Below are 10,992 nucleotides of genomic sequence, written 5' to 3' on the forward strand. Positions count from 1 at the left end.
TTTATGAATAAGATGTAATATCACTGCATATGGAAAGCACTCACCAACCTGGGCCTGAAACCCCAATTACTGGAGGCTGAAGCAGCATTTCAAGTTTAGGGCCAGCCTGGGCTACAATGAGTAAAAAGCCAGTCTGGGCACCTTAGGGAGACTTTGTCTCAAAACAGAAACAAAGACAGAGCTTGGTGGAAGAGTGTCACCTAGTGTGGCTTAGTTCCACTGAGAAAGTGACCAGTTGAAACCAGTGAAACCAGGGCAGGCCAGTGGGATCCGGCTGAGGTGGGAACAAATTAACCAGAATTAAGCACACTGTGTCAAGCGTTGGGAATGGCAGGCACAGATTACTTTCATTGTCACAGAGGTGCAAGTGTGTGAAAGACAGACACACCAGAGCATGCCACGTTCCACAGTGAGAGTCAGAGGTGGAGGCAGAAGGTGTCACAGTATTGACATCTAATCTGGACTTGGGGACTGGCAGGCAGGATCTGGGCAGAAGAAGTCTGGCACACAGCATGACTTATGCAAAGTCAAACATACATGTGAAATCTATGACTGGCACGGTGGCTATTTCCCGGGAGTTTCTAGAGCAAAGGTCAAAGTTGTCATGGTTTTAGGAGGCTCCTCACCCCGTGGGGAAGGGAGCACACGTGTGAATGAGAGACAGGAGGAAGGGAAAGTTCTACCCAGACTCACGGAGTTTCAGCTGAGCTGAGTGATTAGAGACGTTCCTTAGATGTCCTCGTGAGAATTATTTCCAACTTTGTCCTTTGTACCGTCTGTAATGGCCACTCCTGGTTGTCAACTTGAATACGTCTGGAATCCAGAATTGGAAGGCTCACCTGTGATCCAGATCTTGAGGCTGGGAGATCCAAGTTTCTGACCTGGATCTTGACATGGAGATCTTGAGGCCACAGTGTGGCTATGAATCCCAGGAGACTAAGGCAAGGAGAATTCTGAGTTCAAGGTCCCAGATCCAGGCGTGGTGGTACACACCTTTAATCCGAGCCACACCTTCTGCTGGAGACCTACATAAGGACACTGGAAGAAGCAAGACTTCTTCGCCTGCTTGCATTTACTTGCCAGCACATCTGTTGGATCTACTAGCCTCGTGGGACTGAGCAACTACTGGATCCTTGGACTTCCTGTTCACAGCTGATCACTGTTAGAGAGCTGGACTAAGCCTGTAATCATAACAAAAACCCTTACTATACAGAGACTACCTATAAGCTCTGTGACTGTAGAGAACCCTGACTAATTAATACACCGTTCAAAGGTCAGAGTGGAATGAGACCACCTTCCTCCACCCACATTGCATAAAGCTGGCCTCCTTTGCACGATCTCTCTGAAGCCAAAGGAGTATGTGCCCCGATAAAATAAGGCACCAGACCGTAGAAGAGAGGTGACAGGAAACAAGAAACGAGAGATCCGGCAGAGGAGACAGGTGCATCCTGACAAGATGCTAAGACTAATTAGTAAGAGCAGATGAAGTTCTGGGACGACACGTGATGTGTGTCTGAATTTTGATTGGTTAGTAACAGATACAACCAAAGTCAAGCAAAAAGAAAGTGATCTAAGTCCCCAGGGAGAACAGGGCGTCGGCTAAGGAAGGAGAGCTTCCGGTTGGTTCCACGGTTCACCTTGTGTGGGCAACCCTGAGCCAATCAGAGTCATGAGCAAAACTGCTGAAAGTGAGTGTGCTGTTGGAAGGGGATGTGTATGACCCTCACAATGGAAAAAGCAAAAGCACGCTCCCAGCTCCTCCTCTGCCAGTGGCAAGAGAAGAAAGGAAACTTAAAGACCAACAATCAGGATTTGCCTCTGATCCCAGTGGAGACTGACAGGTCCCTGAGTGTTCGAGGCCAGTCCAGTCTACATAGCAAGTTCCAGGACAACCAGGCTACATAGTAGGTCCCTGTTTGAAAACAAAACCAAGTCTACCACGGTGTAGTAATCCATCCCATCGTGGTGTGCACAGGAGGTTATTGTTAACCGCGGTAGTCCTTTTTCCACTATCAAAATCCTTTTCATCCTTTAAAAGATTTATTTAGTTTGTGGTTCTGGAGAGTCAAGGGCATGATGCCAGGCTCTGGGGAGGACCTGAAGTCTGGGGATACCCCCAGAGAGGGAGTGCATGGGAGGAGGAGCCAGACAGGAAGCCAGAGGGCAGCTGGGGATCAGGCTGCCTCTTACAACTAGCTAACCAAAGCTATCTTAATCCCTCCCCAAGACAGTGTCCCCAGTGATCTCAGAACCCCCCCTTGACCTTGTATCTTAAAGGTCCCTGTACCCAACATCACCAGCACTGAGGACCAAGCTGCTAACACCATAAATGGGGGAGGGGACAATCTACGACTGTATCACACCCCAGGGTCTGTCAGGACAGTTGAAAGTAACTGTCCAGGAGGGTGGGGCGGAGGTAAGGGAAGAGGCTTGGCCACAAATCCTGTAGAGCTCTTTTGACCCTTAAGCTATTCTATGGAGGGGATCTGAGGAAGCCAGCGCAGAAATCTCAGGGAAACTGGTTGGACAGTGGAGGGTTGACTGGAGGGCAGAGCGGAGTGGTTGCTGTCATTACGAGGGAGAGGTGACCTGATTGTTATCTGTAGGAAAGCGCTCGGGATGGGGAGAGTTGGAACCATAGGGAGAGGCAGTTCCTGATGACCAGGGTTAGCTCGCTCGGTGTGAGTGCATGACAAATTGGGCAAGGTTAGTGGCAAACTGTGATATCTTCCAAGAGCTGGGCTGTCCTCTCCCCTCGCCTCAGGTGAGCGCTCAATAGCTGTGCAATCCTGTCCCCTGCTCTGAGTACATGGGCTCGGCATGGACGCCCACCCCAGATTCAGGTAGCTTTTTGTTTTTCCAAGAATTTGAGAGTGTGACTGGGAGACAGTCCCATGGGAGAAGTAGGGCCCATCGGGTGAGAGAGATCGGCCAGGGAGGTCAGTACACCGAGGGCTGTGGCTAACACACAGGCCATGTCACACGTGTCACGGAGGAGGACTGTGGCTAACATGCAGGCAGTGCGACCCAGCAAGAACTGGGTTCTGCTGCCTTGTCCCAGCTCTGTTCCCAGGAGACAGGCCAAGCACACCCTGGGTTCTGTGTACCCTGTGCGTTTATGGTAATAACGTCCCTTCAGTGTACAGGGAAGACCTTACCATTGTTGGCAAACAAAGCCTTTGACTTAAGACACCTTTTCCTAGATCCGACATTTTTTGGTTAGCTTCTACCAATTTTACTCTCGCCTGAGAAGTCCATAAAAATCTTTCCCAGGACCAAATTTTCAATTCTTTTTTTTTTAACTCCCCCCTCCCTTCTCCCTCTTGACCCCTGCTCACTCATATGAGGGGATCAGATCCCATTACAGATGGTTGTGAGTCACCATGTAGTTGCTGGGATTTGAACTCATGACCCCCAGGAGAACAGTCAGTGCTCTTAACCGCTGAACTATCTCACCAGACCCAAACTTTCAGTTCAAACCACCATTCTGGTTCTATTTATCTTAATTAACTTTGATGCTCTGAAAAAAAAAACAAAAACAAACCCAGTTTCTCCAGGAAGCAGTTTTGGTCCAGCTCAGATGGCAGGGATCCTCTGCCAGCGGCCTCCGGCAGCACTTATATCAGGAATCTCAGTTACCGGGTCTCCCCTAGCACTGAGACATTGGCATCAGAATCAAACAAAGCATGTTAGGAAGTACAGCGTGGCCGGGCAATGTGGCACACACCTTTAATCCCAGCACCTGGGAGGCAGAGGCAGGTGGATTTCTGAGTTCGAGGCCAGCCTGGTCTACAGAGTGAGTTCCAGGACAGCCAGGGCTACACAGAGAAACCCTGTCTCGGAAAAAAAGAAAAAACTTGCATCATGGAGCAGAGAGATGGCTCAGCTGTTAAGAGTACTAACTGGTCTTCCAGAGGTCCTGAGTTCAATTCCCAACACCTACACGTCAGCTTGCAACTGTCTATAACTTCAAGATCTGACACTCTGACACAGACATGCAGGCAGAACACCAGTGCACATAAAATAAAAATAAATTAACTAAAAAAAAAAATATGTACAGACTTCCTGTTTTCCCATCCCTGAAATCCAAATCTAGAAGATCCCAAGAGAGACTCCTAAGGTATTCTGGCTTGGAGGCCTCAAATCTAGGCCACTCATTTGGTGATTGACATGAACTACCTTGTAAGTTCACCGATCTCTTTGTGTGCTTCAAATTTTGCTCACAGTTAAAATCTTCTGGTCCACATGGTTAGAGAGAGCTGGTGAGTCACTCAGACATCCTGTCTTTTTTTTCCTTACTATTTTGACTGGATATGCATGAGTATTTTACCTGCATGCACATCTGTGCACCAGGTTCCCCAGGAACTGGGAGTTACAGATGGGTGTGAACCACCGTGTAGGTGTTGGGAATCAAACCCAGGTCCTCTGCAAGAACACCCAGGGCTCTAACTACGGAGCCATCTCTCCAGCCCTGGACCGCCTGTCTTCATGTATCTTGCAGATCCACTGTTCTATCTTCCTGGCTAGTATGATCGATATCACTGAAGGAAGTAGCCATGCTGAGTCTTGGGCAGCCGTCTGTCATTCACAAGATGCCAGGGAATGTCCAAAAGGGAGGTGGTATTCACGTAGGAGCAGAATCCCTGTGAGCCCTCCTTTCCAGTGCCCTACAAAAGTCCTTGGTTGGGGGAGTTGCAATCGTTGGATAGTCTGTACCCATTTCCTTGAAGTCTGAATTCAGGGGACGAATTTCGTGAAACCCTTGTGAAATGGCTCACTGACAAAGTACCACATTATGGGCACAGATGAGCTTGCATAAAAGCATTCACTAATGTGGCCCTGCTGGGTGGCCACCACCCAGAACGCCTCTTGATGCTCAGGCGTCCCTCACCTGTAAGTATCGACCCCGTGAAAAGGACACACGCAAGCACTCTTAAGAGAATTTAGTACGGCTGCCAGAGACGCGGATGGTACCGGAGCTGTGAGTGCACTGGGGTACCAGGGCAGCAGACTGTGCTCACAGAATTTTACTGGGATTTGGTGGCCAGAAAATGAGGGAACAAAGGTTGATGCCACTCGAGGTCAACACTGTAATAGGCCGCTGCTGAGTCTGCAGAAGCTTCCAGAAGTCTGCCAGGAGTCATCTCTCACGGGTTTCTCAGAAGGAAGTTACCTAAAGATGCGAAATCCAAATGACGGAGGCAATTCACATTTGTTCGCCCACTTCTCCAAAGTCCTGCTTTTCTATCTCCTCCCGCTTCCTCTGTTTTCTTCCCCTATGCTTCTCTCCCATCTGCTCTCCACGACTTCCTCCCTTTGGCCTCAGACTCCCGGGGCTTCTGCACCTGCGGATACTGAGCATGCGTGTGCCTGTGATCATGAGCACGGTGCCCAGGAGACATCCTATAAAGCCGAGAACCAAGCCCAGGCCACAGATCAGGGTCTCTAGGGTGTCCGGTGGTGGGGTAAGCACCTGGGGCTCTGGGACAGAAAGTAAGGGTCAGAGGAGATACGGAGGGATCTGGAGTAGTGGAGACACGGACATGAACAGGCTGGGACAGGGTGCTCCCTACCCCAGTGCTGGAGGAGTGGCTCGTCCAGGCCCCAGTGCTCCACCTTGCAGTCATACACATCCTCCGCCGAGGGCACGAAGGTCAGGTAGTGGAACTTCTGGAACCTGTGGTTAGGCTGGGAATAGAAGCTGGTCTGGGTCACTCCCTTAGTGACGGGTTGGCTGTTGCGAAGCCAGGTGATATTGATCACAGGCGGGAAGATATCATCCACGATGCAGATGAGGACATTGGGCTTTCCCAGCTCCACACGTGACTTGGGGAGTACGGTCACCCTGGGAGGCTCTAGGAGGAATGAGAAGCTGAATCCCAAAGTCCCCTCCCTTACAGCTGGGCCTTCCTAGAGCCGAGATTAAGGGATACTTCCTCCCGTGTGGCTTCCTGGGGCAGGAGGGGAGGGGAGAAGGGTTGGGGATCCTGTCCAGCACCTTCCCTGCCTAGTTAGGTGGGGTGGAGGGAGGGCCAGGTACCACTGACGGCTCTGGTTCGGTTGGAGCGTTCCACCAAGATGTCCAGATGAGCTCTGATCATGGAGATGCTCATCAGCCCTCTCTGAAAGTCCGAGCGTGCGAAGCCTCCAAACTCAGGCAGACGCCACACGACCTCCTCGTTCTTCAGATCCACGGAGAAAATTTGTTCCCCGTCAAATTCGTGTGTGAACTGTCCGGAAGCATCGTAAGACTGGTAGAAGGCTGGTCCATAAGAGCCCATGTGGTCGGCTGTATTGGGTGAGGGAAGGATGGGAGCGGAGAGAAGCATGCCTCAGCTTCTGAGTCTCAGCCTGGTCTCATCCTGGGCTGTGCGTGAGGACAGTCCTGGAAAGCCATAGTTGCAGAGACAGGAAAGGAGGAGGGCAGAGGGGGCGTGGCCACTGCACGCATGGGTGGAAGCGTGACCAACTGCGTGCTTGGGTGGAGGCGTGGCCAACGCGCTCATGGGTGGAGCTGGCAAAGCAGGTTGGGAAAAGGAGAGACTGCCCACCCGAGATGGTGTCGGGTTTCCAGGCTACCTTCATCTGCTATAGTTATAGCGGCAGACACCCTGTCTGGTCTTGTGTGTAAGATGATACATTTGGGGTGAGGGGAAAATGGTTACAGGGAAGCATTGAAGAGAGCTTTTGGGAAAGAGAGCTAGGATAGAAGTGGGTGAGGGACAGTGACAGACAGGAGCATGATTTAATAATGTCTGTGATCCAGAGACCAGGGTGAGGGAAAGAGCCGCTTTCCACAAGCTGGGCATGATGACACACCCCTACAACTCCAGCACTCAGAGGGTGGACTCACGAGGATCAGAAGTTTAAGACCAGCATGGGCTACCTAATTCAATGAAACTCTGTCTCATAAACACAATAGAAGATCCCAAAATATTGTAAGATACGCTGGACATAAAGTCAGGACTTCAAGCCTGGCAGCGGCGGCGCACACCTTTAATCCTAGCCCTTGAGAGGCAGAGGCAGGCAGATCTCTGAGTTTGAAGCCAGCCTGGTCTACAGAGCAAGTTCGAGGACAGCCAGGGCTACACAGAGAAACCTTGTCTCAAAAAGCCAACTTAAAAAAAAAAAATCAGGATTTAAAGTTTACGTTCCAGCTTCCATCTGGGAGTGTTGATTAATAGGTCTCACTCCGAGGCAGAGTGCTGTTCCCTGGGTATCCAGGGCTACATTTCCGCTGGGTCTTTCAGAGCCCTACACTTTTGAAGCCATGTGAGGGACTGTTGTGAGCCCAGTATGACGCCAAACGGGGAAAACCAGAGGAGGGCACATGTAAACACAGAGGTGAATGCTGCAGCAAAGCTGGACAAGAAGTGCATGTTGCAGCCAGGAAGAGGAGTCAGGGTACTCTGCAGTGAGGCGGGTGAGGGCGGGGATCACAGAAATGAGGTAGGGGTGAGGGAGACTCCGAATGTAAAAGAAGCCCAGAGGAGACCCGGTCTCAGCCCAATGGTTAGGTCCATAGTGGAGGTGGCAGGGATTTTCTCTGCAGGAGTTGCCATATACCTGAAGCAGAGAGAGACACTTTTCACCCGGTGCTGTCTCCTCCCACCCCCAGGTATCCCCGCACTTACCCTTGATGGCCCATACTCCCTGGGGACCCAGGAAGCTCATTGTGGTTAGGAGTACCGGGGCCAGCTCCACAAAGAGGACCATTGCCGGGATGGGGAGCAAGGGAGCAAGATGGAGGTAAAAAGAAACAGAGTCTAGGTTAGGGGAAGACCCTTGCGGTAAGCAGCCAATCAGAGCAGTTCTCTGAGATAATGGGTTTGTTGCTGGGTAAGGAAGTAAAGTGTCTGGGTGAGAAGGTGGAGGGTGGAGGCCATGGGTTGCAGGTCACTTCACCCTTCAAGAAAGGTTTTCAGGAAGGAACAAGAGAAGCCACAGAGCACCAAACGGGTGTGCTGGGCAAAGCCTTCATCTGGCCCATGATAGAACTTGATTTTTCCTGTAGGTGCCTCTGGAAAAATTTGGGGGTAAAATATAAACGAAAACACACGAAGAAACTTTAAAGGGAAATCATTGGATAAAATAAACCACAGGGTAAAATTTTTATATCTATAAATCATTTTCAAAACTATTTTATTTTATCCTGTGAGGAAGAGCTGAAGATGCTTACCCTGAAGGAACACTACAGATGGTTCCTACGACTGATGTGGGCTGGGCAGAGGGCATTGGTGGTCTTCATTTATCCCTTCTGATCCTCAAACACCCTCTTCCATGCTGGCCAGAGACTGACCAGGGTCTGCATGCACTAGTGTTTGCCTCTTGGTAAGCTCTGCCAATGGCTGGCACTGGAAGGACTCAGTTAATACAGTAAAATAGAGAGATGCAGGTATAGTGGCCATGCCTTTAATCCCAGCACTCTGGAGGCTGAGGCAGGTGAATCTCTGTGAGTTCGATGGCAGCCTGGTCTACAGAGTGAGTTCCAGACCAACCAGAGCTACATAGAGAAACTTTGTCTCAAAAAGAGAAAGAAAATAAAAGTGGAGAACAGTCTCTCCAGATAAAGAGAACTTTCATCAGCCTTCTGGAAGCCATCGTCCAAAAAGGTTGAAACAAAGGATCTTCAAGCTTGACTACATCTGAGAAATCTGGATCTTTGGCTCCAGAGAGTTGCTTTGGCTCAGTGGAGTTTGTAACAAATCCAGTTTCTGGTGCTGCAGAGGTGGCTGTGGGTCAAGTGTGCACCACACAAGCGTAAAGAAGTGAGTTTGGATTCCCAGCACACTAAAAAAGCCTGCCATGGTGGCACACGTTTGTAAACCCTCAGCCCTGGGAGGGCAGAGACAGGCAGCTCCGTGAAACTGGCTGGCCAACCAGTCTAGACAAATAGGTGAGCTCCAAGTTCAGCAGCAGAGCCATCTCAGAGGATATGGTGGAGGTAGCCTGGGAAACGCTCAGCAGGTAAAATCCCACGCTGCTCTGCCAGAGGACCAGCGTTTGGGATCCAGCACTCAGAAGAGGCAGCTCACAAACACCCTGTCACTGCAGCCCCAGGGAACACACAGAGGATTCTCTACAGATGTCTGTGTGAATGAGGAAACCTCCTCACAGCCTTGGTTCACCCCTGGACCAACTCTCTCTTCCAGTGAGGCTGCAGCTGGAGTTTCAGCTCAGTGGGACAAGAAATGGGTATGTCCTAGAGAAATCATGGCAATCTCAGTGGATTCTCTGTTTAGTAATGGCTGAGTGGAGCTGAGTGATTCTGAGATAGGATCACCCATCAAGAGAGGCTGCCCAAGTGCAGCGGGCACTGTATTTATTTCTAAATATGTGAAGACTTCTGAGCTAGGAGTCGCAGCTCACACCCATAATCTCAGCACCGAAGAGTCTGAGGGAGATCGCACAAATATAAGATTAGATTCTGTCTCAAAAAAAAAAAATCAAGATGGACTGGAGATGGCCCAGAGGTTAAAGCATCGGCTACTCTTCCAGAGGACCCAGGTTTGATTCCCAGCAACCACATGGTGTTCTATAAGTGTAACCCCAGTTCCCTGAGACCCAGCGGTGCACAGGCACACACGCAGGCAAATCACCATGCACAATAAATAAATAAATCTTTAAAAAAATAAAAAAAGATGAAATGACAGTAAAAAACGTGGGCCTCCTGGCCGCCGTCCCTCAGAGTGAACTGCGTGCTCAATAAATCCGTTTTCTTCCCGAAAGATAGAAACTTTGTTCTGCTTTGGATTTTTGTTATTTGTTTGTTTTTAATTTTTTTACATTTATCTATTTCGAGACAGGGTTTCTCTGTGTAGCTCTGGCTGTCCTGGAACTTACTCTGTAGATCAGGCTGGCCTCGAACTCTGAGAGACCTTACCTGCCTCTGCTCCCGAGTGCTGGAACAAAAGGTATGTGCCACCACCACCCTCTTCCTCCTCTTCCCCCTTCCTCTTCTTTTTAAAGATTTATTTCGTGTGTATTGATGTTTTGCCCGCATACATGTCTGTGTGAGGGCATCAGATCTCCTTGAACTGGAGTTGCAGACAGTTGTGAGCTGCCACGTGGGTGTCGGGAAATGAACCAGGTTCGGTGGAAGAGCAGCTAGTGCTCCTCTTCAGCCCCTGAGACTCCTAACACCGTGATATATTTTACTATGAGTCACATTTGACCCCTCTCACTTAGATGGGTGGACCACTGACTTTGGAATTATTAGTTCGGGTGGACCAAGCTTTTCCCAGTTCTCACAGGAGCTCAGGATCATTTCAGGGCCAGACATAAATTCTCAGATGGAGTCACAGTGTGGGACTCATCAGTGGGATAAAAAAAAAAATCACATTTTTTGAATGAGAAATGAAATCACGTTTCCAAACTTAAGGGAGCGAAGACTGCCGAGCCGTTCTGCCACCCGTAGACTGAAGTGACTCTCTCAGTAGATTTCATAGTTCTGTCCGCAGCACTTTGATCTCAGGCGTCATGAATGAGAACATTAGCATCCGCAAGGAGTGAGGAGTTCTCTTGTTTCCATTTCCAGTTGTAAATAATGATGGTCAAATTTGAAAATACCCATGAGAAAGCCGGGCAGTGGTGGCGCACGCCTTTAATTCCAGCACTCAGGAGGCAGAGGCAGTGGATCTCTGCCAGCCTGGTCTACAGAGTGATTTCCAGGACAGCCAGGGCTACACAGAAACCCTGTCTTTAAAGATAGATAGATAGATAGATAGATAGATAGATAGATAGATAGATAAAATATCCATGAGATGTCATCTTAATTTTCCCTACTGTATTAGAAGCACTGAGCCGGGCGGTGGTGGAACATGCCTTTAATCCCAGAACTTGGGAAGCAGAGGCAGGTGGATTTCTGAGTTTGAGGCCAGCCTGGTCTACAGAGTAAGTTCCAGGATAGCCAGGGCTACACAGAGAAACCCTGTCTCAAAAAACCAAAAAAAAAAAAAAAAAAAAAAAAAAAAAAAAAAAAAAAAAAAAAAA

The 10,992-nt window shown here is 49.4% G+C and overlaps 1 protein-coding gene across 2 annotated transcripts; it reads right to left on the reverse strand.

Annotated features, from left to right (window-relative positions):
• Positions 1 to 4,928: 4,928 nt before the first annotated feature.
• LOC114638133 (HLA class II histocompatibility antigen, DO alpha chain) lies at positions 4,929 to 8,426 on the reverse strand. 2 transcript variants are annotated; one of them, XM_028786513.1, is made up of 5 exons: positions 7,635 to 8,426; positions 6,041 to 7,566; positions 5,574 to 5,855; positions 5,346 to 5,481; positions 4,929 to 5,173 (listed from the first exon to the last, which is right to left on the reverse strand). In XM_028786513.1, exons 2-5 carry the CDS (start codon positions 6,327 to 6,329, stop codon positions 5,170 to 5,172), a joined length of 711 nt encoding a protein of 236 aa, XP_028642346.1. In that variant the 5' UTR covers positions 6,330 to 7,566; positions 7,635 to 8,426; the 3' UTR covers positions 4,929 to 5,169. The 2 variants fall into 2 exon arrangements, with proteins under 2 accessions (XP_028642346.1, XP_028642345.1); XM_028786512.1 differs by having other exon boundaries at positions 6,041 to 6,289; positions 7,635 to 8,411.
• Positions 8,427 to 10,992: the final 2,566 nt, after the last annotated feature.

This window comes from Grammomys surdaster, unplaced genomic scaffold (assembly GCF_004785775.1).
Source record: "Grammomys surdaster isolate TR1022 unplaced genomic scaffold, NIH_TR_1.0 125504, whole genome shotgun sequence".
In the NCBI taxonomy this organism is placed as follows: Eukaryota; Metazoa; Chordata; class Mammalia; order Rodentia; family Muridae; genus Grammomys; species Grammomys surdaster.

Bases quoted from the DNA above. Each gene is read 5' to 3' on its own strand.
- LOC114638133 (XM_028786512.1), bottom strand. From the start codon at position 7,716: ATGGTCCTCTTTGTGGAGCTGGCCCCGGTACTCCTAACCACAATGAGC. The intron at 6,290-7,634 runs GTAAGTGCGGGG...CACCCAATACAG, and splicing joins GGGAGTATGGGCCATCAAGG to CCGACCACATGGGCTCTTAT. The intron at 5,482-5,573 runs GTAGGGAGCACC...TTTCTGTCCCAG, and splicing joins GCCACTCCTCCAGCACTGGG to AGCCCCAGGTGCTTACCCCA.